General features: G+C 40.1%; 1 protein-coding gene across 1 annotated transcript in view; it reads right to left on the reverse strand.

Annotated features, from left to right (window-relative positions):
• Positions 1-26,826, reverse strand: part of CNTN6 (contactin 6) — an 89,864-nt gene extending 63,038 nt beyond the window's left edge. Inside the window, exons 1-3 of the mRNA XM_009953956.2 lie at positions 26,702-26,826; positions 19,375-19,550; positions 3,067-3,162 (exon numbers count right to left, since the gene is read on the reverse strand). Of these exons, the coding sequence (XP_009952258.2) occupies positions 3,067-3,162; positions 19,375-19,550; positions 26,702-26,769 (340 nt within the window). The 5' untranslated portion in view covers positions 26,770-26,826. The remainder of the gene's footprint in view (positions 1-3,066; positions 3,163-19,374; positions 19,551-26,701) is intronic.
• Between the last annotated feature and the right edge of the window lie 516 nt (positions 26,827-27,342).

Below are 27,342 nucleotides of genomic sequence, written 5' to 3' on the forward strand. Positions count from 1 at the left end.
GGTTAAACTTTAATTTTAAATGTTTGAGTATTTTTTTGAATGTGGAAAAAGTACTTACAGCATATGATGACCAGCTCAGGGGCCTAGTGATATCTGCAGAGCTTGCTTTCCTGTGAACTTAGCAAGAAGTTTAACTTCAGACTGTGGTATAGGGCTAGGTAAGTTTGGCAATGGGTTGGCCTCTAGTGAGAGGTAGAAAGAGAAGTGAAACCCTTACCTAGATACCATAGATAATAGAGATATTTCTTTTCTCATTCTATCTGCTTATTCCTGCCTCTTGATATTGTATGGGGAGGAACTTCAACATAATAAAAACTCCTTGCTTTCTCAGGTTCTTGCCCTTGTCTCCTATTGTGAGAAGAGGCAGATACAGACTTCCTTGATTAGCAGGGAGGCAGGCTTTAGCTAGTGCATCATCTTTCACAATAACTATATTAATGATAGCTGCTTCAAACAACTGCTGTACAGAGGTTTGCTGTCCTCCAAGGCAAAGGAAAACAAAGCCCGTAACCATCAGAACTGTGCTCCTCTTCCCTCCGTGATGTATGAGTAGGGCTGGGTCTGTTCAGTGACTCATCCTGGGGGAAGCAGCAGCTGGTCTATAGGAAGGGCTGCCTGGAGGGCTGTATCCATCTGCTCTGACTCCCTTGGGTGTCTCTTCAATGACATGGATAACTTGTTTCCGAGAGCATAGTCAGTGTTTTCTACCCAAACAGCCTCCGTTCCCTGTAAATGCTCAGACTAGCAAAAAGTCTGCGTTGCTTATAGGCTGTATGTACCAGGTTGGGTAGGGAATTCCAGCAGCAGTTTTGCTTCCTAGTGTATGGGACACGTTTTACAGCTTGGATTGTCCTACTCTTGTTAATAACTCTTTTCCTGCTGGCATGGTGTCTTCCAAATTCCTTGATGACTAGCTGATTCCTGTCACATTTAAAGGCCTGTACAGCAGTGGAAGCTGTATGCAAGGCTAGTAATGCTTTCTCCTGTAGGTATTGTGGGTCAGAGGCAGGGGTTTCAATTAAAGAACTAAATACACAATCCTTTTCAACGAAAAACAACTTCCTAAGCATCCTGAGATAGTATACAGCTTATCATGGTTCATACCATGTACTTCATCCCCACGGCATATAATTTTGGATCATAAATACAGTGTTTATGGGTGACAAAAGAACTCAGTTTCCTTTCTCTAGAGACATGTTATTTCAGACAATGTATTTTTCAAGCCTATTGGTCAACAGCTCACATCCCCAGCTTAAGAACCACTGCCCCAAAGGCTTTGTTCATGGATACCATTTTGTCAGTTCAATTAATCTGGGGTGAACTCACTTGTTAACTATTTATTTGTTCTGAATGTTTTCTTCTACTCGTTCCTATTTGTCAAACTGTAATTTTACCCTACAGCAAGAGGAAAATATATAGCTTACTGACTCGAGGATGGATGTGTTGTCTTTCTGTCTGTCCCATTGATACATTTCAGGAACTCTTTCAAGCCTTTTCTGCCCTTAAGGGCCAGGTTTCACTTAATCTCCTTGATTATATACTTCTTTCATATGGCTGTAAACACTAAGTGAACTGACATTTCCTCTCTGTTCGAGACTTGCGGGCTTTAAATTGATTGATAGGTTTCTCTACATCTCTGATATACTGCATCCTTTTTATAGATCACTATTTACCTTCTCATGGGAATTTGTCTTATAACTCTGTTTCTTTAAGAAGAATTGAGGGAACATTGCTGAAAGCAGGTTGTTGGCACTAGCACACAGAAAACTGCACCTCTTGTGCATGTGTGGTCACTCCTGCCCCCAGCAGGACATGAGTCAGCTGAGAATTGCTGATTCTTTCAGTCCAGAACAAGACAATTTGGTAACTGTGCTGTTGATATTCCCCTTTATTAATATACATTTGCTCTTCCAGCATAAGATTTCTGATCATCCTCAGCTAGTTATGTTAGGAAACCATAATTCTTACTCCAGACTTCAGAAGATCTGAAGCAGTTTTGATCTGGGTTCTAACACCCCTGGAGGAGATTTGTGAAGGTATATGGCTCAAAACTTGCAGGAGTCAAAAACCTCAAAAAACCCCTCAAAAGACCACTTGAGCTTCTCAGTTCTGATAGGCACAAAAAGTGTTAAGAAAAAATAACAGCAGTGTACATACATGCCCAAGTCTTTGTATTGCTCTGTAAATGCTGATGTTGGAGGTGGCAATACACCTATAACAAGGGGGAAAAGGAAATTGCACCCCGTACTTAGGGGTGTCTTAGATGAAAAGTCTGAAACCTCGTGCTAAATGCTTTACTGGGTCATTGCAAGTCACCTGGACTTTACTTCTTCCAGAAAGGACCCCAAAAAACCCCTTATGGTTAAGGAGTGGTAGTAGGCAATGGCAACAGCTGCAAGGCACCCCCCTTCAATTCCCCAGAAAACTCCTTTTCATTCTTTACCTGAAGCACTGGAAATTATCAAGCAACCTGATCTAATCAGACCTCCTTTAATCAGGGAGTTTCCCTCTCCAGAAGTCCCTTCCAATTTACAGTTTTCTGTGACTTATGATTATCGGGAAGGAGAGAATCAGGTATTCAAAAGCAGAAGATGAATTTTTGTGACCAGTCTAATGTGTAAAACATAGGATTCAAATTATAGCATTGAAGGCAGCAAGCATGAAAAGGCAAAACAGTCATTCCATTCAGACCCAAAGCGGTTTTGATGTGGAGAGAATTGCTGATGGTTGCTCCTCTGCCATTCCGTACGGGTGAAGGAGCTGAGACAACCAGTTCTGTCAGGAGACAGTCTTTTAGACCTTCATGGTTGCTTTGCTTGTGTCACACCCAAAGAGCAATGACGTGTTCTAGTCCCTCAGATAATCATGAAATAATAAAAAAAGGGCCTCATGAGAAGTGCAACCCCCAGTGTCTTTTAAAGAATTGGAATCCAAATTTGGTGTAAACCCATGCGCTTCGTGCACAAGTACACTCCAGTGCTAGTCAGGCAGAGGACTGCACAGGCTGCTTCTGAGCCATAGCAGTCAATGTTCAGGCTGCACATGACGTAGGAGTATTCATCATACCTCCGTAATGTGGTGGAGGACCACAGAGCAGAACCACCCCTTGTCCTTCTCTGACTGACACTGTGCTTCTTATTTTCGTTTCAAAATTTTCGAGATCTTGAGAGAGAAAGAGAAAACAAGACCCAGTTATTATCTGTTAGATTTGTTCCTAACTGCATCCCAAACTATGCAATGCTTACGTAGCTCAAGAACATATTCATATATGCAACAGCATAATATAATCTCAGGATGTGAATTGACATACTGTATGGGAAAATAGCACGTTCAACCTCGTATCTAGTCCTTTGGCAATCATGAGATGCCTATTCATAAAGCATTTATACTCCAACCCTGTGAGTTTATTTACAGTTCCTAATTGCAGAGCTAGTATAGTATTCCATGACTCTTTCTAGCATCATTTTTTGGAACTTATTAGACTCTTACTCTACATGAATAGGAAAAAAAATTACGTTGTTTTGGTTTTGATAGAAATAAAAAGCAGGTGTGCTCTTCTCTATATACAAGTGATAATTAAACATCATCAGGACTCCCACAGAGTGTGTTCAAATGATGATAAAAGTATGTTGTATTCTTAATTAGTCTGTTCTGACCTAAAGCTGGCTGCGGTAAATGGATATGTTTTGACTCGAACGAACTTTAGCACTGGTTTTAAAGGGGAGGAAGGGGACGCTTCCAGTAGGAAATCACGTGATGGTTTAGTATGAACATGTCCGTGCCCATCTCCCATAGGTGATTTTTATGGCTAGTAATTTTTATTTTATTATTGAATCTTACACCATACTCAATCTCCTCTGCTTTCTCGCATTACACTGCCATTTGGAAGTACTACCAGTCTCGTTTCCTTTAAATAAATCAATTACAAAACATGACACAATAGATGTAAATTAAAAAATGATTATTTACTTTTTGATCCAGTTCTCAATCCTAATGAGAAGACTTACTACTTTTGTCAGAATATTTTGGGAAATGCTTGCTTGAAATACAATCAAAATGTTTTAATATGGTAAATAACATCGGCTTCTCCTTAAAAAACTTTTTATACCATGCTATTGTATACGGCTTGCTTTAAGCTTATTTTATTTACCGTGCTGCAGGTTCTTGTTTCAAACAGTTGTTCCATTTTTCATCAGCCGAACAACTACCTGATCCAGAGTTCAATAGGGAGAAACAGTTCTCGCTGGTCAAAGCAATAATGATTACTACCTGTACAGGCTCAGCTATTTACGTCAATATATCAATTTTCTCCCCCTTAGTTGAACTTTACACAGTTAATTTTTCTTTTCCTCCTCTTCATCTCCTGTATATTGGTCTCCTATGAAGACATTGTCTGCTCAGAGGTGACTGAATCGAATTAGGCAGCTGTAGCACCTCCTTGCGCTGTCATAGCCACAATAGATGGTACCTGTCGATACACTGGGAAAGTGCTTTAAACTCTGATGTTCTTTTAATTGCCTGCTGGCTAGATCTCTGCCTTGTAGTCTGGGGGCAGAAAAAAGACAAGAAAGGTCCAAAAAAAATATTTATTTTGTTTTATTCCGTCCTGTAATACTAATTGGAAAAGAAAACAGTGGATGGATGTGATATGACTAACTTGAGCTTGGATCCATACTTAGAAGGTGCTTACTGGTCCGGTCTCTGAATGTGTGGATTTATTTATTTACCTGTTTTGAAAATTCAGTCTGAGGATGTTTATCAGATTTCTTTTTCTTTCCTGCGGGTTAAGTGTTTCCTGAGAAGGAAAAGGCCGGCACAAAATAGCTGTGTGGAAAAGTGGCCCCTGGGACAACTGTCAAGACATTAAATGGGGATTTGCTTGGGTTGGCTGGCCTGAGGCTTTGTGCTCTGGGAGGAAGGCAGCCAGCTTTGTATGGGGAAAAAAAGAAGAGACCCTCGAACTTTCCCGTTTACTATATTAAATAGAAAAAAGATTGGAAAAGCACAAAACACTCAGATCTTTTAGGATTCAAGTACTAGCAACAAAAATGGTCACATTTCCCTTGCCTACCACTTTCCTGGAGTTGCTAATATAATGCGGATTGTGCAGCTTCTACATAAAAATGAAATTTAAAAAACCCCCAAAAAACTCTTGGGCAGTGTGGAAAACATGTAGTCTAACTAGTGGCTCCCACTGCTTTCTGCTACGGTAAATCAGGCCTAGTTTTTTGCTGAGAACAAAATTTCGCTTGTTATGAGACACCTGAGAAAGGAGTTTAAAAAAAAAAAGGAAGCTCAGTGCAGCAGTAGCAGAAGGTTTTCGTGACAATTGAGAATTAACTGTGTAATACTTTACCCTGAAATTGAAGTAGATTTTGGAAAGTGGTAAGTTGCTAGTAGCAATTCTTAGTTTAATGACGTGATATGTCACGGTATGATTTTTACTCTAATTTTAGAAACTGTGTCACCTGTCTCTGTTTCTCCATGAAACCCATGAGAAGTATCCCTGACTTGAATAACAAAAGAAGCAGCACTACTAGATCTCTTGTGGGATCCACTATTCTATAATTAGCCAGACTACTTTTGATTATATGTCAGGAAGAAGTTGACTTTGCCTTTTTAATCCACACTCTTCAACCTGAAGTTTGGTATCAAACCCTGTTTGCAGGAGTCTGAGCTCTTTCACAGCATGTTTATAGTCTGGATATAGAAAGCAGCTGCGCTTTTCCTAGGGCTGGAGAGATTTTCACCCCATTATGCTTACCAGTGAATCGCAGGTATAAAAAAGGAGGCACATAAATGGTTGGTTAGTCTATTTGCCAGACCCATGACAGGTACAAGTATGCTATGTCCTTCCTAACAGATACTTATTTAACTAATTTTTAAAGACTTCTAGGGATTAACATTTTCTTTAGACAGACCATTGCAGTGCTTGACTCTGAAGTCTTCATCACACTGCATCTTTTAGAAACCCCCACCCCCAAAAATTTAGTAGACTGAACAGGAATGATCTTTTTTTCTGTCTGAAGTTGATTTTGATAGATAATTGTACAAAATGAATTTATTCAGTGTTTCTCTCTGTAACAAAGAATCATTGCATATTAAAAAAAAAACCTCTGAAAGAGGAAAACAAGTAAAATTAACTCATTATAGGAGTCGGTCTTACTTCTGTCGTCATCTTTATTGGACCCTTTCTCCAGGCAGGCAGCATCTCCTATGAAATATTATGACACTTTGTTCGGATGGGATTCAATAATGAGTTATAAAATTGTCTGTCTTTGTTATGTAGCCCAGGGTGATAAAGAGAGGAAAGAGGTGGACCATCAGAAATGATGTTTCTTTTCGATGGAAGCAGTCCTCTTGCCCAAAAGAGTTTTGCATCCATTTTTCCCCGTATGGGGTTTATGTATTTTCAGTGATTAATTGCAATGTAAGATGTGTTAAATATATATTAAAAAAATAACCTGAAGATTAATATAAATGTAGATATTCTACTTTGCTCTTGTTATTCTGAAAATCTGGCTACTTCTCTTTGCCCTGAGCGGGAATTTACACCACCAGAGCACAACCACTCCATTCTCCCAGTTACTGTTACCTAGCATGGCTTTATAACATAACATGACGTAATCTAATAAAGCATAATGTCGCTTGTCAAAAAGAGTATCAAATAAGATTGCTAAGATCAGGTGTTTGGCACACATTTAGATTGCTAATATGCACTTAGGAATAGTACAACTATTTAACAGATGGTATATTTGCTAACTTCAGTGTTTCTGCAGAGATCTATAAATAAATTATCACCTAGTTCCTGCATAATTCCTTCCATTCTCTGTCTGTATTTATCTCACTTTATGAACAACGAGTTCCTTCACACTGCATTGCTCTCTCAGCTGCGAGTTTTAACAGAAAAACAACTTTTTTCCAGCACTCTGCATGTTGGCAGATTACTATTTGTATAGCGCAATTAATCAGTTGGATGTGATAATGAGGTCATGTAGGCTAAGCAAAATGCTCAGATGAACAAGTGATTCTTCACAGTAAAGAGTGGAAATATATGGACTCAGCTGTGTGTGGCAAGAAGTCATCATCTTTGTGAGCATTTGCAGACCTAAGCAAGAAAGGTATGCGCTCAGAACAAGCAAAACATATGGTGTTTTGTGGAAACTGAATTAGAGAATGACAGGGCTTTCTGATGTAAGTGGGAATACTCGAGGAGAAGGAGGCTTTCAGCTCCTTGCCAGGTATGGAGGGAGAAATGGTGAGAAGGAAGGGGCTGGAGCTTTTTTTTTGGCTGGTCTAAGTCAATAGTACTCCACTGGGGTCAAGGAAGTTATGGTGGTTTATGGCAGCAGAGGAGATGGCCTGCAAGGCTTCGACGTAGATACTCAACTACAATCAAAGCAGAAGCTGTGAAGAATAGCGGTTTTGGATGGGGATGACCATCAGCGTAGCTTTACTGAGTACAGAGCTGCTGCTGAGCGAAGGTAAGCAAACCCGCACTGGTGGGTGAAGTGTTTGCCTGAAGTGATGACCTATGGAGACAGAAACGAATTGTAACCGACGTACACAAGTATTTCCTGCTAAAATACTTGTGTTAGGTAATAAGCTAATTAACATGTTCAGCCACACAGTGTTTTTTCTTCAGTGTTTTAAAGCTCAGCACTGACACAGTTGCTGATTGTATCATGACTATATCGCTTCTAATTTCCAAACCATCACCACTATTACCCACACATCTGGGTTGGGTTGGGTTTTTTTTTTTTGATATAAAACTGCCTTACAAGTGGTCGGGTGGTAGGTTTAACTTGCACAGCAGAACGTGTGAAGACAGGGTCAGTTTTTCTGGGATTAGGGTACTCCTTCTTAAATACGAGAAGAACAAAAACCTGATCACGAGTGGCAACTCCTTCATTTCAACCTCCCAATCGTGTTTACACTTCCTTAAACTGCTCAGGGGTAGGCGTAGCACTTCCAAGCCAGTCCATTTTAAGAAAGAGCATAGGACAGCTCTGTATTACCAAACAGCAAACAAGGAAAACTGGGGTGTTTTAATATATGAAATTGTTGAAGACAATTAGAGAAAGTCCAATTTATCACCTTGCATGATTACTAACAGTTCATCTGAATTGATGTAATTTCACGCTTTCTTGAACAGAATTCTGATTTTTTTCATAAATGTTTTGTCGTTACATAATCCCAAATATTATTTATTGTTGCAATTATTTATTATTGAAATGTGCAATGAATGTTGAGGCATTACTAGTAAGAGCACTTTACAAATTAGCTATGCTCCTGAGGACAAATCAATAAGATTTTTCACATTTCCATGTGGCTGTGTCAAATTGTGATATATCACATCTGTTCCAGTTTCTTATGTTTCTTTTTACTGGCTATGATGTATTGCAATATGATCGGTGTTACTGGGTGTGATGTATCACAATAGAAATTCTCTGGTGGGGAAATGAGATAAAAATTACACCTTCAGCGGGTTTTAAAAGGAGTTCATAGTATAAGCATTCCTAACGCCTGTGTTACGAGCTGACAATTAGTTACCTTCACCTGCCTGTGACTGTAGTGAATTAGGGGACCCACTGGTAAGCACAGGTCTGAATTCAGCGCCTGATGGAGAGGAATCAGGTCTGTTACACCTTCAAATAGAAAAACTGGAACTTATTTGATCTTTTAAATTATGGGAGGTCCCCCACTTGGCCAGATTTTGGGTTTGTTATTTCTCTTTTTCACATGCAGGGAGTCCCAACCTTTTGTTGGACTCAACCACTTTTAGATACAGAGTGTGCCTGTTGCCAGAAGGTTGCGATCATCTGTTCAGACCACTCCAGAAGACCACACCTCTTGCTTCTCCTCAGTATTGTTGTACTGAATCACCTTGTAGGAGACTAGTACCAGCCTCCTGCAGCTTGGTTACTGATAGGGTGTGTTTTAGAAATCTCTTTCTTTCTCCAAATATCTCCCAGAGGAACAGCTAATCTCGTTTTCTACAACTTTCACTGGAAAGTAAACTCTTTTTTTCAGCTTTCAAAACTAGTAAACTTGCTAAACCAACCCTCTGACAGTTCCTTTGTCTGGATAATAGTGTCAATACATTAATCTTTTCCCCTTACCATCTAATCTCAATTTTTCAAATCTTCTAATTGATTTCCTATTAATTCAATTCTGAGATTAAGAGCAGTGTTATCTCTAATTAAGGTGTCTGAAAGCTGCTTAGCATTTCCCATTTCCTGATTTTTAAATACTTGCGTTTTCCACTAAACACCTGCTGAGTTCTTCTGCTCCTTCCCCATTTGAAGTACACGGGAGCCTCTGCTTTGTCAGTGTTGTAACATCGCCAGGTCTGTAGGACTTGCTTCAGCCAGGACAATCCTGGGCAACACCTGAGCGTCTCCTTTCACTAGGACAGGTTAAAAATCAACTGCAATTCCCACTTCTGTTCTATTTTTCCACCTGAGGCGAACACTGCATCCCACCCTGGTTAAAAAAGGAAGGTGCCCTCTCCTTCCCCCCTGAAGAAGGCCGCCAGGAGAGCCCCACTGCTGCTTTCACCCCAAAGCCCTGCTCCTCCGCCCCAACAGAGCAGTCTGCCAAATGGAGAGGGAAAAGCACAATCGCTGGCTCTTGTCCTTCTCCAAAGCTGCCTAATCAACCAAGGACCTTCAACAGTGCTCCTTTATTTAGTTAAATTGCTTTGGAGCTTCTAAGGGGAGAGGACCTGTAATTTACACATTAAGATGCACACGGGCCCCAGGTCTTCAATTCAGCTTAAATGGTATGAATAGCCAACCCAGGCACTAATTTTCAAGGTGGGGAACAATAATTTCTGCCACAGCCTGATTGTCTTTTTCAATTAAAAAGTGAAAATGCCCTTTACAAAGTAATATCAAGCTTCTCTAGAGGGAAAAATGGAAGGTCACAATTAAATTAAACAGGGAGAGTGAGGGGGGCGCGGGGGAAATCCGTAGCTGACTTGGTTTTTGTTCGTGCAACAAGAAGCCCAGTGCAAAGAAACATGCTGTGAAGCTGCAGTGCTGGTCTACGGCTGTGGTTTTTTGGGTTTTTTTCCCCCCTTTTACAGAGTTAGCATAAAATATTAAAGCTCTCTTCTGAACCGAGCACAGGACTTGCACCAAGCAGTGAGTGTTGATGCAGCCTTAGGGCTCCTGCTGTAAACCCCATCTGCAGGCCAGAGGCATATCCAAGGATCTGACCCTCTCAAAGGGAGGGAGACATAAGAAATACATTTTTAATATTTCATATTCCTGAGCAGTTTTCTCACTTGTCACGGCAGAGTTCATTTGTCACCTGTCATCTCAGAGTCACTTTGCCGTCTGCATGAGTTTTCTCCAGATTGGAGTGCTCTTAAAAACAGATTTCTCTCCCCAGTCTAAATCTCATGGGCCGGATTTATCCCTGCCAGTATTACACCAATTTGACTGACTTACTCCAGAGATGGCCCTGGCCCCCTGTGTCAGACTACCTCTTGGCAGGGCTGTTAACTCTTACCCCAAACCAGCTTCTTTCATATATATTTCCCCCTGCTCCTGCAGAGATCTGGTTTCCCAGGGTGCATGGAGATGGTTCATGAACTCGTCCCTTCCCTTGGACCTTCTTGTTGCAGCCGTACCCCCGTTCCTGCAGAGAGCCCGTGTCCAGGGTCCTGCCGGGTACCTCCTGTGGAACACCCCACAGCCTCACCTCAGGCTGTTAATTGCTTTTTATAACGCTTCTACCAACGAGGTAAAAATCTGCGCTTGTAATATGCACAATAAACAATGGCAAGGAGGAGAGGGCTCTCATGCACTGCTGAAGGTGTGTAACAAGCATGTCCATGCGTACTTCAGCCCTTCCCAAATTCCTGCCCAGCACTTTGGAGATCTCGATCCAGCACAGAATTCCTTCTTGCAGGATTACCTTGAGCTTTCCCCAGACACCACTGCTTTATCTCGCTTGTTCCACCTGCAAAGCTATCAAAGACTTCCTTCCAATGGGAATTTCCAGATTTACCTGAGTGATTGATGTAAAGGATTTTTGAATGTGAATCTTGTAAGTGGGATTTTGAGTGTAGGATATGGTATTAGTTGTTCTTTCAGTAGCATTTAGAAATGAATATTTACAGCTCGGTGCGGTCTCCGTACCAGATGTGGTTTGCCTGTTGAGAAAAGCTGTGCCTGTGGCCTTATTCCTTCACAATGTGGGAAGTACCACGGACACACGCTGTTCCTCCTTCTTCAACATAAGCTACAGAATAGAGAAGTTTATCTTGTACCTTAAAAACTTTGTATTAGACGTGACCAACCTTCAATACAAAAATAACTAATCAATTTCATTATTTTTATTCCAAAAAAGCTGGTAATTTATTCTAAAGAATTTAATTCAGGTTTTTTTTTTCCCTTGTGAGCCTCCACTGTGACTTTTTTTGTCACACCACAGAATGAAGAAGCTCATGTGGACATTATGGATATTTCATTCAATAATTTATTGGAATCTAAGTCACGTTGTCTGCAGTGAAAGTAGAGCAGATAAAAAGAAAATCACCAAGACTACAAAAACTGGTTTTATCCCTCAAAAATATTAAATTTTATCAATCGGAAATCTAGCAGCTCTGGGACCTGTAGGTGCTTTGTTACCTACCATATCTCAATCACATATATTGCTTTTCCAATACCACTTGCAATGCGTTGATTTAGGATAAACACTTTTATAGGAACTACAGAATAGTAAGTAATATATAACTAAAAGATAATCTTCAAATACTTATACATTCCCTATTACTACTTTATCTGACTAGCTCGCTGCCTGTAGTGTCCCTTACAACAGCTCTGTGATGTATGTCTCCATTTCGTAAAGAATTCCTGTACGAGAGGAGTGAGAGCCTTTTTCTTTCGTTAAAAAAAAGTTCAAGCAACTTAACCTAACGGAATAAAACAGCTTTAACAAAGTGTCCCGATGCAGCTCAGCCTTGAACGTGATGGTGAAGTACTCTGAGATGTTCAAAACCGTTTGAGAGAGGGAGAAATGCAGCTTGGGTTTCAGATGCTGCTTGAGCTGCTGCAACATTCAAGAAAAGGGCAATGTTGCTACTGTCAGCTTCAGGCCGTGTGTTTAACAAGAGAGAGGAGGTCATGACTGCACTGATGGACTTTAGATGGGCTCTGAGAACACCGAGTGGACTCAAAGCTTTAGGAATTATGGAGAAAGGAAAACCCCTCCTTTATGTAGACATACCCCTATCTCCTGGTTTTAAGATTGCAGGCTGTTCTTTCTCTCTTCAGGAATGTCTGGATATTTGCATAATCCTATTCTTGTGGTGTCTGAGCTTTAAAATAGAAAAACCATTATCACCCTGCCTTGTCCTGTCAGCAAGCAGGTGAAACCCTTCCAGGCTTCCTGCTTCATCACTCTTGAATGGGGGTCGATGGCTCCGGCTTTTCCTTAAACCTGTGAGTGCACAGACTGCTGAAAGAAAGAAATACTGGAAGGCTCAACAGAGATGCAGAAAGACAAGCTGAACGTAGCGCGGTCTTGCAGCATTTTTTGGCTTTGAATAAGCTGCATCGTTTATAGTTGGTTCTCTGCAAATATTCTGCTTAAAGTAGCCTTGAAGGAAACATAGTGCCCCGCTTCAGAGTGGCTAGAGCAGTGTACAGACCCCATACAGCAATGTGTATCAGGTTCTCACCATGTTTTTTCCTGATTTTGTGGAGAAACATTGTGAAAAAGAGGAAAAAAAAAAAGAAAATGTGCCTGAGGCTGCTGGGTCTGCTCCGTGGAGAGCATCCATTAAGCAAAGACCTTGATGTAGACCCCTACCGTGGGGAACTGCTGCAGAGTGCCGGAGCGTTGGCGCAAAGCGTCCACAGCAGTCAGAACTGACAAATGAAAGTTCCGCTTCTTTTTACTCCAGGCAGAATTTTGACAAAATATGGGCTTTATTTCCAAGTAATAAACTGAATTCTTGGTATATTTACGGTAACTCATTCTCTTAAGATGTTTGCACCCCACCTACCCAGGCACAGGGAGAGGTAGGTACTGCTGCTGTAGTTATATTGGATTCTTTAACTGTGGGTAAAAGTCCAAAAGGCCATTTTGAGCTGTAAGCCTCTTCGGTGACGTGAGGAGAGATGACAGTAGTATTTCCATCCTCCAGACAGGATTGATCTGCAGGGAGCGTTGCTCCTGCAGGTTGCATTCTTTTCTCACCTGCTCCTGGGAAGATGCAGGTTGTGAGGTGTTGCCAGGATCGTCAGGAGGGCTGTGCAGAGCCTGGAAAGGACGTTGGTTTCTATCTGATTCTCCACATATCTGCACGTTGAGGTTTGTTGCTGTGTTTTACGTAAGGAAGCCCTTTCAAAACAGAGAGGCAGGCTTAATGCGTCACTTAGCGGTTGTAGAATGATGTGAATAGAGGGAAGTCTATGACTTTACCCAAAGTGTCCCTATAGAGGATCAGGAAATATAGTAAATGGAACTTTGGGGGATGTATCTTTGATGGTGACCTGCTTCTGCCACTGGAAAGCTGAGCTCTTCCTCCTGTTCGCTCTTCAGTTATCAGTCCACCATCCCTGAGTGCCTGCTGCACACTGAATTGAGGAGTCTATACCTCCTTTTGGAAAAGAAAGAAGTTGCAGCATTCATTCTTGCAACAGAAGCTGCTAGACAGCCTGATCAGTATGCCAGCCCTCGCACGCAGTGATGAATTAACAATCAGTTTAAAGACCCAGAGAGCTTTACTCAAGGTGGTAGTTACACCATTTAGCACACCTTTTAATCAAATACAATTGTTACAGAGGGATTTCTGGGCACACAGAGTACCGCAATACAACCAATCCAGAAGTGTGTGTGCCGTTTAGACTAAAATTCATGCATGTCCAGACTTTGCAAATTCAGACTATCTAAGTGTATTGATTTTTCCATTTTCTCTTTCAAAGCATATACTACGAGTAAAAAGGGTTATGACATTTTGAGGCATGCTGCATTGCTTTGTGATGTTTCTGTAATTTGTGTGCAGTCAAAGGTAAATAACATGATGAAGTAATCAGATGAAATGTGGGCTTTCATGCTAGCTGAGCATCTCGCAGGCAGTCACTCTAACAGGGCTTTGCTAATGCTCAGACTGTCGTGATCTAGCAAAGACTAAATGGACTTGATTGCTTCCAATATATTTCCCCTGAAACAGTTAAATGCTAATGATGGACTATATTATGTTTCAGAATGGAAAAACTCTGTCCAGGGGGAATTATTGCCTCTTCAGTTTGTTATTTCAGCAAAACTGTGTCTTCTTCTCTCTATCTGACAAAAAGCACATGAGAGCACTTGGGAGCTGCAGGTTTTATTCCAAGTGCTCCAGCACTATCACTCTCATCCCACTGCTCTGAGCACATGGTCACTGGCTAAGAGGAGGGGCGGCGTGTGCATTTAGGAAAATGCTATTGAGAATAAGCACCAGGCAAACCCCCTGAGCACCCCTTTGAAAAACATCAGCATGTGGTTGCGGTCCAAAAGAGGCAGGGAGAAATCCTTGCTTGGTCTGTAGCACTGGGGGGGACTTTTAAACACATGGTCTGATGTCGCCACTTTGTGCCCTGCTGTGTGGTTCAGGACAAAATAACTAGTCCTATTCATGAATTTAAATCGTTGCCGCTGTTTCTCAGAATTCGTGGTGAATAGTGGGGGCCCCGAGGTCTGAGAAAGCAGCAACCATCACAACTGTCTATCAGCAATGGGAGAACAGTTTGACTGAGAATCTAATTTAAGACCCCCAGGCAGCTAGAGGTTTTCAATTAATACTGATTTTTCTGGGTTTATGCCCCAAATAGTTATGAGCTAGGTTCACACGTGATCCTTTTTCATGGTGGAGTACTTTTCTTTCTAGTTTGTTTAATTGCACTTCTGGTTTCTCCTACGTATCTGTTAATGTCTCTGTTATAGACATGTGTGAGGACTAAAAGAATGAGTAACAGGCCTGGACAGACTGTTTTGCTGCAGCTAGTTGTGGGGATTTCCCTCAAGACCAGTTGTTTGCACACAGTTACTTTTACTTAAAACTGATGAAATAATTAAAACAAATCCCCTGAGTGCCTTGGGATAGAGTTCTGGTTGCAGCCATATTTAAGCAGTTCTGTATAACAGGTTTTTTTGTTGGTCTTTTTTTAAGGCATGAAATGCAATTTAGATGCTTTTCATGAATAAAAATAGATGATTGCAAACCACCTCATTAATATGCATGTAAATGCATCTTGGCACCACAGAATGGGAGAAACTCCAGTTTTACTGATGAAAATAATTCTTTAAACCTGGATGCTTTTTTCTTTTGTGAATTTGAACACGATGGTGATCCTGCTGTCTCTGGCTCAGAAGAGATAGCTGCTGTGTTTGTGCCTGGTCAGGCTTTGTGGTGGCTTCAGGAGGTGGCTCTGCTGGTGGTGGGGCTCAGGGCAGCTGTTTCCTCAGAGGAGTCAGCTCCAACGTGCATGCAGGAGAAGCAAAATCCGTGACGTCTGGGGAGTTTGTGCACAAGCATCTTCGTTCCGGTTTGGAAACTACGTCGTGTAAAACCTCCCACGTCCCCATCTCTCTCTTCCAGCTGACTCTTGCGTAGTTCACAAAGGTGAACTCCCCACGGAGTTGCCTTTGACCTTCCCTTGACGTAGAGCTGGAAGCGCTACTGGTGACCTTGTGTTGGATGTCAACTCTGAACTTGGAGGGGGGACAGTATTGTGGGGGTGGCGGGTTGTAAACCGGGAGCAAAGCTCAAAACTCCAATCTCCATGGGGGCCCCTGCGTCTGTGGCAAGCTGGGATCAGACACCAATGCTTTTTAACCAGGCTGAAGATGCAGATCAACAGCTCCAGCTCTTGCAAAACACACGTTAGCTTTTCAAAATGTGCTGCTTGCTGGGTAGCAAGAGACGCCCAGGATTTATAGGGAGCTTTCAGCTTTATTTATGACAAAACAAACCTTCCCAGGAAGCACGAATAACATAAGACTGCCATCCAATGCATCCCGCTAGTGCATTTATGTGCTCTTGCTCTGCTCTCTCTCACTGATGCTGTCTCTCATTTTCAGCTTGTAGCTTTAATAATCTATGCCACTTCCTTCTGTACAATATTCCTCCTGCAGCTTTCATTTGACAGCTCTGTTTTTAATAGAGGATAAGCGTGAAACTCCAGCTGAATCTGAAGACATATTTCTAATCTCATACCACATTTATTTTGCTCTACTCGGAGAGCTCACTATTTTGAGCAGAGAAAAAAAAGTATTTCTCACGTATTGAGATGTACAATAGGTTTCCAGAGGTATCATTAATTCAGACTCAAACTCAGAGTTAGTTACCTTGTGGTAAAAAGACAAATACGCATAAACCCTGTTACTTGGATAATAGGCTGGATTCAATTATTTATCACTGTGATTGTAATAATATCCCAGGCAGTCCGATCCAGGGAAGAGTCCCATTTTGCTGGGTATTAAATGAAAATGTCATAATATCAACATGCCTGCTTGCCTGGATTTTAAGATACAGCCTGAAGTATTGGTTGAAACAAAGGAGTAAACTGGATAGCAACATGAAAATGAGAAATAAGAGAATGTTTACTGTGAAATAACTGTTTCAAGTTAATTTGTTCCACTATTCTCATCAGGTCATTATAACGTTTTCCATGCACTGTTTTGGGTTTTGTTTTTTTTTTTTTTGTATTGTAAGAAAAGTTAAAGGTCATAGTTTTACAGTGATGCTGCTAAATTGAAGCATTTTCCTATACGTTTGCGTTTGCCAATGCAAATGATAACCTTCACTTTGTCGGCCCCCTCACCACTGATGAAAAAGTAGTGGGCTGCTTGAATATGGGAGATGTTTACCACTACATGGTTTCTGTTAAGAACTGGAGGATTAAAGCAGGATGGTAGCTGTGGGTTTGTCTGCTGCTGTGGACAAAGGAGGCTCAACCTTGTTGTGACGTGCTCCCTGCAGTAACTTTGGGAAGTGTCTTGGTGGGGGCACGAAGCCTAAGTAAAGGAATTGTTTGATATTTACCCCATTTTGATTGTCATATATTGGCGTGAGACTTCAGGCTTTTAGTGAGCGAAGTGCTACGGAGGAAATGCTTCACCAGCCCGGAGTATTAAAGAGCTGGTGTTTAACAGCTGAAAGTGCTTAACGCCACCACAAAGTTCGTTTTCTGTCAAACAGGTCCTCTGGCTTCCAAGTGGCATCAGCGGTTTTGCACTGAGATGTGCCTTGCCTCAGACAGGCCGGAGATCACACAGGATTTCCTTCAGGTTCGCGTGTCTGAGTGCAGACACCTGGCCCACCAGTGCCGCCAGGAGCGGAGGAGTTGCAAGAGGGCTCTGCAGAGCCACCTTGCTCTCCATGGGAAGGTACAATCCCACGTTAGGACCTTAGTAAACTCAGCTGTCGTGTGCAGTTTCTCTTTTCTACTAGGGAAAACTTCCAAAGGATCACATTTCCAAGAAAAGCTTGAAGGTGAGGCTCTTCTGTGCCAACCAGCGTCTTTCGTTTCCTTGGGGACTATCAGGGATGCATTTGTGACTGTAGAAACGAACATGGACCAGTGTCCTGAGAAAGGGCTGTTCGCCTCTCTCTTCCCTACCAGCGAGGCTTTCCCCACAAGCTTTCTTTCACCCTTTCAGCTGTCTCCAAACCCTTCTCCTCGCAGTTAAAACAAGACAGTTTTCCAGAGCTAGCTTTGGTCCTACACAGGGTTATGAAATGGCGATAGGTAAAAGTAAACACAGAAAACCACAGGAAGGAAGGAAGGACAATTAAATATTACGCAAAGGCGTGCTGACCAGAAGAGCTGTTCACATGCCCCAAGAGCCGGTGCACCAAGCCAGTGTGACTCCCTGTGGGCTGGGAGACCAGTGAAAGGGAAACCAAAGCGCTTCCAGGAATTTGAAACAAGGATAGAATTTTCCAGGAAAAGGTGAAATCATTGAGTGACATGATATGCTGAACAATCACCAGAGAAAGAATTCTTCTTTCACAGGTATTCCTGGTTTTCCTTCTTTCCCCCTCCCTTTTAATTTTTTATCCCTCCTTTGTGCCTTCATTTGAGGTTATTCCTTTTCTTTAGGTCTTTTCCCAGCTCCATTCCTGGCCTGTCCTGTTTCCTTTGGGATTACCGATTCCATTGACAATTTTAATGCGGCCGTCTATTCTCACTTCTTTCTAAAATGGGATTTGTTCTGTCACTAAACATTTTTCAACTCCAGATCTTGAAATAATTCCCCATACAGGAAGGCTGGCTTGCAAAGATGTTTTGGAAAAAAGTGACAAAATAATGAATCAAAATTTTTGTTTCCATTTGACCAGCTCTTGGGAATCAAAAGCTCTTTGAGAAATTCAGGGTAAAACATTATTAAATGAGATACTAGCGATATACCGTTTGATCAGCTTTACTAAAAGAGAGTCTGTGAACCATCCTGACCTCTAATGTCTCCTTTGTATAACCCCTGCGACATGAGATTTGCTATGAGAAATGGAACAGGATTAATAATTAATACGTTTGCTGGTGTCTGAAATAGCGACACAAGGTTGGCTTTAGACACATGTTTTATTAATGAGGTTTGAAAACAATTGCTTTCTCCCAGCAACAGACAGCTCAGACCTTTATCCTGAAGAAAAAGGAATGGAGGTAATATCTGGGTTTTTTTTCTGTTGTTGCTGTTGTTCCCCCCCCAGGGCATTAGCAGAACTCAGTCACCACACATAAACGTTGTGAAAAAAAAGATTGTGAAGTTGTGAAGCGAAATGGGGAGCAAGCCTAAAATAAATTTTAAATCGTCTCAAGACAACATACGTGCTGAACCCAGTCGAGCTGAAATATGGAACATTTCAGGGCATAGCTCACCATTTTGCACGCTGTGTCAGGAAAAAGGGCGTTTCTTACTCTGTTAGTGTAATGAAATATCTGTGTGGCAATTAGGGGTACGGTGTTTTTAGGGCTGGGTTAGACCTTGTTACGCCACAGAAAATAGAGACCCTAACTTCTTCCAGCCTTTCCCGCTGCAATTGTAACTACCTGCAATATCACGGAGAAAGCACGGTCTTAAAAAGTGGAAACACCTTTATTAAGCGAAAATAATTGCACTCGTGTTCCTCGACCTTTCAGTTTTCTGAAAGTCATTCTTGTTCCTGAGTGCTAGCAGCCATCAGGTGTCTGGTTTTGTTATTAATATTTACTAGGAATGATTTTTTTTTTTTTTAAGAATAAGCACTGCTGAAGTAAGCCAAACCTTCTGAAGAGAATCACCGATGATACTTTAATTATCCAATAAATTACAGTTCATGTGCAGAATTAATCGGAAAATAATGCTCTAATAAATACGATCTTCCCAACTTACATGCAAATTGAAGCTTTGCCTTCCTGCTTAGAATTGTTCCAAATGAATTTGTGGCCAAACACTGGTATGTTCCAATATCCTGTTTTTTATGTGGGTTATTGATTGCCAAGCTGCCTCCAACCAACCTGTAGTGATAACTCATGGTAAGATCAATATCTGTGCCATTTTGCTTCCACCTTTGAGGGGAAAAAAATCAAATTATGCTTATAATTTACAGAGCCTATTCATATTTATCTTAAATAGTGTGCTGTAGCATACCTGTAATGATAAAAATGTTGTTAAATATCACAAAATTACATCATTTTTCACGCAAGACTGCTTCTTATATCAATCTTAATTATATCAATAATTATGTTCTTTGAAAAATCTTTACTGTTTTTGTGCTAGTCACCAGTGTTCATCCAAATGTCCACAAAAAGTAATTAACTTATTCATACAAACTAACTTATCCATCCAGCTGGGAGTATGGTGTATGCCTCGACTACAGCTAGCTTACTTTTTATAATATAAATGGTACCTGAATGTGCTTTACAGCCCTTGCAAATGATGTCATAAATTTGGTTACAACAATGGTTTGGAGATACAGATCAGGAAGGGTTACACTTCGGAGGACAGATGGAAGCAGAGAGAGAAGTTTTTGTACGGCAAGTGTGAGACTGATAATTTCATGATGAGAATGCGGCTGTTTTAAAACATGGTTTGTCCCTGTTAGTCCACTGAGTAGAAAATGGATTGTGTCTGCAACATTATTACACAGCTGTTTACAAATGTCCAGATAAAATTTATATTTCAAAGAAAATAAATATTATGTGTTTTAAGAAGGGAAATTTGGTGGCTTTGCTGTTAGTCACATAAGGGTTGAATTTTCGTTGTCTACCTGAGGTCCAAAGGAAGAACAAAGGACCTCAGTCACTGACGCCTGCAAGCTTTGGGCTTGTTAATGCCACACTTTAGGTTGTCAGCCATCCTAAAACTACATAACCAGACATTTTCTTCTCCTAATTTTATTCCACAACCATCTCTTTAGCCTCTATCGTTTCTGTTGACCTATGTGGGTGTGATGCCTACCCCTCTGTAGGATGCAAAGACCACACGAGGGTGGTCTAAGGGTGGTCTAAGGCTGAGGGCTCGCTTTGGGTTTGCAGAAGGCTTTATGACAATCCTCGAAACACAGGCGAGTGTCTCCACGTTAACTACCTGAAGGATCACAGCATAAAAAATTTGTTTTTCTTGTTATTTGCAGAGACAAACTTACTGACAGCGATGGTGGTTTCCACGGTTAACAAATTGGAGCAAACTTGCCCCATAACTATGTTCCTGGAAGATCTGACCTGGATATACAGCACCATACTTCACTTTTGTCACCTGCAGACCTTTCTCTACGCGATCAGACTGTGCAGGTAGTTGGTTTTTTGGAGGAAGATTTTCAAACTGTGCTGTGACATGCAATTCTGTGTTCCAAGGGAATCTTGACAGATATGTATAGAGGAAGTGAGGATCCTGACCTTTCAAGTGGGCATTTGTTGTTTTTTAAAGATGACTAATGACTGATTAAAATATGAAATCAGTTCGGTTCTGTGAACAAACTCTAATGACATTAAATAATTTGTGTGTCTGCCAATCGCTGCCTCCACTTCCATGAATGCATCAACATTAAGAAATTTAGATGCAGCAGTGGACCATCAGTAATTCTTCCTACCAATTACAGCTGATATTTGACCTTTCCATACCTCTGCTCTACTCCTTTTTTATGTTTTGCTTAACTGGTCTAGGTTTTTGCTGCTCTTTCGGGGTATTTTGGCTTTTTTTTCCAAAGATGAGCAAAATCTTAGCTGGTGCCCATCCACGAGCCTGCGCTATGCAGCAGCAGTCTGTATCAGTGTCAGGATTTTGCCATATTTCGGGATTTACGTACGGTACATGCTGTCTAAACCTTTCAGTTTTCTAACATAGGATATTCTGGTATTTAGTTTGCCAGTTCTCTTTAATTTCGGAATCAATCACTGAAATAACTGCTGTCATCATTACATGGCTCCCAATTAAGGTCTATAATTGTTTTTCAAAACAAATGCAAAGTTGTTGGCTTAGTTGCTGCAAATGAATTCTTCACAGTATCCCCATAATCATTCTAATCACCGTGGTACAATGATTATTAAACTTTGCATACAGAGCAGGGGTTCATCTCCTGGTGTGGGCTTTTTCCTAATTAATATGTTTACATCACTGAAGAAAGTGAATTAATGAATTCATGTGATAGACAGTGATTTAATGACTTTGTGTGTTCTGCAGTGTGCTGTCTAATACACAGAAAGCTTTGAAGAATTATGTTAAGAAAATTTTAAGATAAGCCTGTTAAGGCAGGGAACATAGACATATTTTTGTGAACTACTTCATGCAACCATTGGAAAATACTTTTCAACAGTTATAGGAAATGCATCCTGGACCAATTGTTTCACAAACTAAACTTTTAAAAAATATGCTATATTCTGATGCTGAATACCTTAGCTCCCTAGGAGTGTAAGACTTCTCAAGTCATATTGATATATCCAAACTTTGAAAAAAAAAGCAACTGTGTGTTTTATGAATTCATAAACCAAATGATCGTATTCTATTTGCTTCAAAATCTAAGTTTCTGTAGAACAGCAGTTATAAAAATATTCCAAAAAAAAATCTTCGTTAAGTTAAAGACTTTCAGAATGTATGTATGTGGGACCTCCCCACTTCCCTTCTTGATTTAAGAATCTCAAGCAAAAGGCAGTCTATTTGCTCTTGTTCTCTTTTCTTGAATAGTTACCAATTTATCCTAACATTTGAATATACCGATATACCAGCATTCTTCCAAGCCACTGGGTTATGTTTAATCTTTGATGCTGGACTCATTGGGAACTCCCTTCTAAAGTACACTGCAGTGGAATCACTGATGTAAGGATAAACTCGTAATATATGATGATTTCCTCTTATTTATACTACTTAATCAATGCTTGTGATCTGCTATTCAAATAGTCTCCATCTCCAAGCAAGTAAAAATGAGGAGGAGTAGAATTTATTAATGAACATGAACATGTGAGTAACGTGTATTTACAATGCAACTGCAAATTAAGCAATCTGTCTTTAGGGTAATATAAAAGAATTCTGTAAAAAATAATATAATGAACTCCTATCATGTTTTCAGGCTGAAAAAATATTGATCTAGCTAAAAATGTTCAAAGAAGACAGCAGCACATAAAACTTAGGAAAATGATGATATATTGGAGATCTTTGCAGAGTACAAATATTCTTAGGACTTGTTTGAGAAATGTCAATATGCTTCATTATACACAAGCTGGCTGCTAAGCTGCGTCCCCACAGGTTTAGACTTTAGACTTCCCTCATCTTCCGAGTAGAATTTCTTCTGGGCCATTCGATCCCCAAACCTTTCCCTACACCTCGGCCCATGTTCAAGTAAATCCCTCAGAGCTGAGAAGACCAAGCCCTCAGACTGGAGCTGCCACTTTATAGAAAAAATACAGGCACGAGGTATCGAGCTTGCAATGCAACACTTACACGGGCTGATAATGGGCTTCAGAGCAAGAAGTTTCTTTTGGGGAGATAAAAGTACTGTTTGGTCACCTACGATCTTTGATATTTTGACAGGGAATATTGTAACTTTTGACATAAGATTATGATTTCTGGTAAGTGGATAATTAACCAGGAAATTTCTGATCACATCTGTAGGCATACTATAAAGTGCTGTGTAATGTCTACGTAGCTATAATTAATTGACTCCCATTTCTGTGATTAATGAATCTGGAAAAGAGTATTGGTCTGTAGAAACTATTTAGAGAAAGGAAACATTTTCTTTCAGGAGATGTGGTTTCTTTTTGGAAGTGAAATGTGAAGGTGTATCAATTTCAGTGAGACTATCAATGTATGAACGTTGAAGCAATTAAGGAATTAGTAAAAGATTCCACTTAGGCAATGTGCAAATATTTTGGGTAAATTCAAATGCAGTATTTCATTAATCTCTTTTATTTGTCTGAAAAAAGAGATACATTTAGAACTATTAGAATTTCCTGCTGAAAGAGTTTTCTCCAGCTTTACGAGTAAAATCCTGGAAGTTTTACAAAGCACGCGTGGCCACGCCATGATTTTGTACCAAAGTTATCACAGCTGGAAGCTCTTACTGGTAGATCTCTTTCCCTAAGTTGGGCTGCTCTCTGTGTGGGTATATGCATACACTGTTTAATGAATTATCTTTTCGGTGTACTGCTACAAGGAAAATACTTATTTTTTAAAGTCTTCATTGTGTTCTATGGTTCTTAGATTATTTACATTCAAATGGAAATATCCTGCCAAGTCACCTGAGACTTTCTTGTAATTGGGAAAAAAACTTGCAAACCCCCCTAATATACAGTATTTCCATAGAGGAAGAAAATAGAAAATTTAAAAATCATTGTCTGTGTACAGGACAACAGAGGTTGAAGGCATTTTTAATTCTACTCCTCTTTTGAAGTGGAATCTGCAATGAGTCAAGGGACAGCATTTTAGTGAACAAGCACACTATAGCAGGGTTGTCATTTGTTTGTCAAGGGTATGAATAAGATAAATGTATTTCGGGGGTTACTGGGAATCATTCTACAATTTTATGCAGTGATTATAAACACATCTTATGTCATTTGCAATCTTTGTAGGCTTTGTGCTTCTGTTCCCCTCGCTTTTATTTGTCTGTTACGGTTATCTTCTGTGGTACTTTGATTTGGATTGAATTTGAATCTCTTTATCTTATTTTATTGCATCTCTCTAAGTTATGTTGAAATGTTAAAATATTGTTATAATGAATAACGCTTATGCTGTCCTTGGGTTTCTTATTTATTTGTTCAATTGACTGCTCTCTTGAAGATTATTGAGGGAAAAAAATCCTCAATTTCGAACTTGCATGAAAATACTGGGTTTCATGATTACTCTGGATACTGAATGTAAGTTCAGAAAAAGTGATAGAACTAAGCACCCGACACCAAACGGGAAATGTCAAAATACTGCAGAAAACACTTGCTTGGCGGGCTCTGGGTGACTTCTTTCTGTTTTTTTCCAGTGTGGAGGAAGGCTAGCTGTCCTGAACTGAAAGATTTAATGGAAGAAACCTGTGGAACTGTGATATGTTCATGGATAGGCTATAAGCAGAAAAAGAGGTAAAATTCATTGCTTAAGTTAGTTGATGATAATTCCACAATGAACTATAGCAGAAAAGCTTAATTGCAAAAAAAAAAAATAAATCTAATTTGAAAGATTATGTTTATTTACCAGCAACATCACACAGGGCAACGGCTGAAATAGTGTGCCAAATAGGATAAAAAAATTTGACTTTATAGAAATAGGCATAATAGATAAAAAGGTATTTAAAAGGGCATTTCTATAGATTTCCTTACACACGTGCTGCTTTAGAGACACTTCTATCCATATTTTTGTTTCCGTTGTTATCAGATCTGTGTTCTCTGTTACTTCCAACAGTGTCTAACCAGAAATCAGTGTCTCTCATTTTTTATTACTTATGCCTACTTCAGTTCTACGCGATCCTGGCATTGTGGTTGTTAGACACACAGGATTTTGAAATGAAGTTGCAAAAAGTGATTACTATATTCGATAAGCTCATAAGACTAATATAGTCTTTTACATTTTTAGGATATTATAGAATAATTTTAGGAGATGCTAAGCATTTTTTCTTTAAAGAAAAGGTATTAATCAGAATATTTATCTATGTAAAGGGTGCTAAACAACAAATTGGCTTGTATATAACTTTATTCCTGTTGTAGTGGTTCTGTGTTTCTGAATCAAAGAAAAACCTTGTGGTAGTCCTTGCTGTTCTTTTCCATCACTCAAGGAAGGATACAATAAAAATTTCATACTGTGCTTGATTTGCCTAAAATTGTTGGAACTTTAAATATATGGGCTCAATCCTCGTTTGACAAAACTGGCATTAGCTCTAGTGAAATCAAAGAAAAGTGCTGAAGACTCCCCATTCCTTTCATATCATGATGAAACCTCCCCAGCACTGATAGTCTGATAACTTCTGATTGACCTAGATGGTTCAGGATCCATCCCCAGATGTTGATCTCGTCTTACTAGGGTAACTCAGACTTTGCAAAACATCCTTATGGTGCAAAGAAAATAATGAATCTAATTAATGAATGGGTAGGAAAAAGGTGGGAGAGAAAATGTGGATGTCAGATATATGGTGGGAGGAGACTTCACAGCTCTCCTGCCTGCTGGAACCTGCTGCCTCTACTGTTTGTGTGTGTGCGTGGTTGGAATAAAAGAGTCAATAATTTTTACAGGTCTCTGAGGAAACTGCCTGTATAAATGGATATGAAGCAGATGGGTGGATGAACTGAAAAGGCTTGAAATTCATGACATGAGCCAGTGGATGTTCATGGTGAAAACAGGAAGAACAAATGGGATGGGAAATGGGTGAGGATTTCTACTTATAGGAAGAGAAGTTACACTGTGAAAAGGAGATAAAGTATTCCTTGACTAGCACAATATTTGGAAACAAATTAATACATGAAATGCAAAAGCCAAGTTGATAACTAGTAGTGGTGCTCTACAGAGGAAACTGTTATGTGAGCAATTAAAAGCTATTGAATAAATACTGTCTATGTATTTGGTAGGACACATTATTTAATGTCTTACATGAATGATTTTTCTTTTTCCTTTTCCCAGACCATTATTTTCCCAATTCTTTTCTGAAGAAAGCACACTGTCATTTTTTTCCAGATTTTTCCTCATATTAGACTCAGGTTTCCAGATTCTTGGTGCAGCTATGTTTTAAAAGATGAGTCCATAGTTATTCAATAAACAAACAATCCTATGTACCAAGGTTTTAAGTGAGTCTACAGTGTATTATAAGCTAGATCCCAGAGCTGTACCTTGCTGTTTCTCTAAATAAACACTATAAATATAAACATGAAATGTTAGAATTAGAAACGGGCAAGGATGTTGCTCTTTTGCTTTCCAAACATTTATAGATGTATGGAAAGTTTTGTCAAATACAAATGCACAGCGTTTCCATTTTCCATTTTTCACAGCTGTTCTGTGGATTCAGAAGTAATTTTGTATGTTTTAAAATACTTTGAGGACAATTTTCAATGATGTGCTTTCTTTTCCCGTGTTAATTTTCCTAACTGTAAACTAGTAAAAATACTTTTCCTTCATTCCTCAAATTTCCTGTACCTATGTATACTCCTGCTGTGAGTGCTCAACACATTTTGAGGTATGTGTGACCGTGTCCTACTCATTAAAACACAGTTAAAAGATTTACAGTGAGACAATACTTTTCCAAAGTTGACTTCACCTGTAGTACGGGAGCGGATATCCTTTAGCTGTACAGTTCAGTAGGATTTCTGGATTTGCTGAGCCCATGGAATAAGTGATATCATGTGGCTCTTGGATAAAAATAGGACCATGAAGGGTTTCTTCCCCTGTGAAAGAAAAACAGTATTTTAAGATTAGACATCTTTAGCATGTCCTTACACATAAAAGCGTCCTTTAATGTCCTTTGCTTTCGGTCAAAAGTTAAGGTCTGCTATTATATTCAGCAGAGAATCCACCTCCAGACATTTGGCTATTAAGGAGGAAATATTTCAAGCCTGATTGATAATAAAATTGCATATCCCAGGTGTTGGTGATTTATTTTGCAAGTGACAGCAAAGACTACCTTCTTTGCATATTTCCTATGGAAGCTCCATGGCCATTTGTTAAATCTCTCCCTAAATCTACCTCATACTTGTGCTTTAGGTCACGACTGGAAGCAGGAAAGGATGAAGTTGTGGCTTTCTGCGTTTGGCGCTTCCGCCTCCCTGCTCGCCTGGTGAAACGGCTGTGTCAGCCTCACGTCACCCTTTGAAAGGCAGGCGGCTCGTCGGCTGCAGCCAGTCTCTGGCAGCACAAACATTTCACCATGGTCCACAGGAGTGCATGCCATGGGAGAGGGAG

The sequence above is a fragment of the Leptosomus discolor genome, chromosome 9, assembly GCF_034619465.1.
Source record: "Leptosomus discolor isolate bLepDis1 chromosome 9, bLepDis1.hap2, whole genome shotgun sequence".
NCBI lineage: Eukaryota > Metazoa > Chordata > Aves > Leptosomiformes > Leptosomidae > Leptosomus > Leptosomus discolor.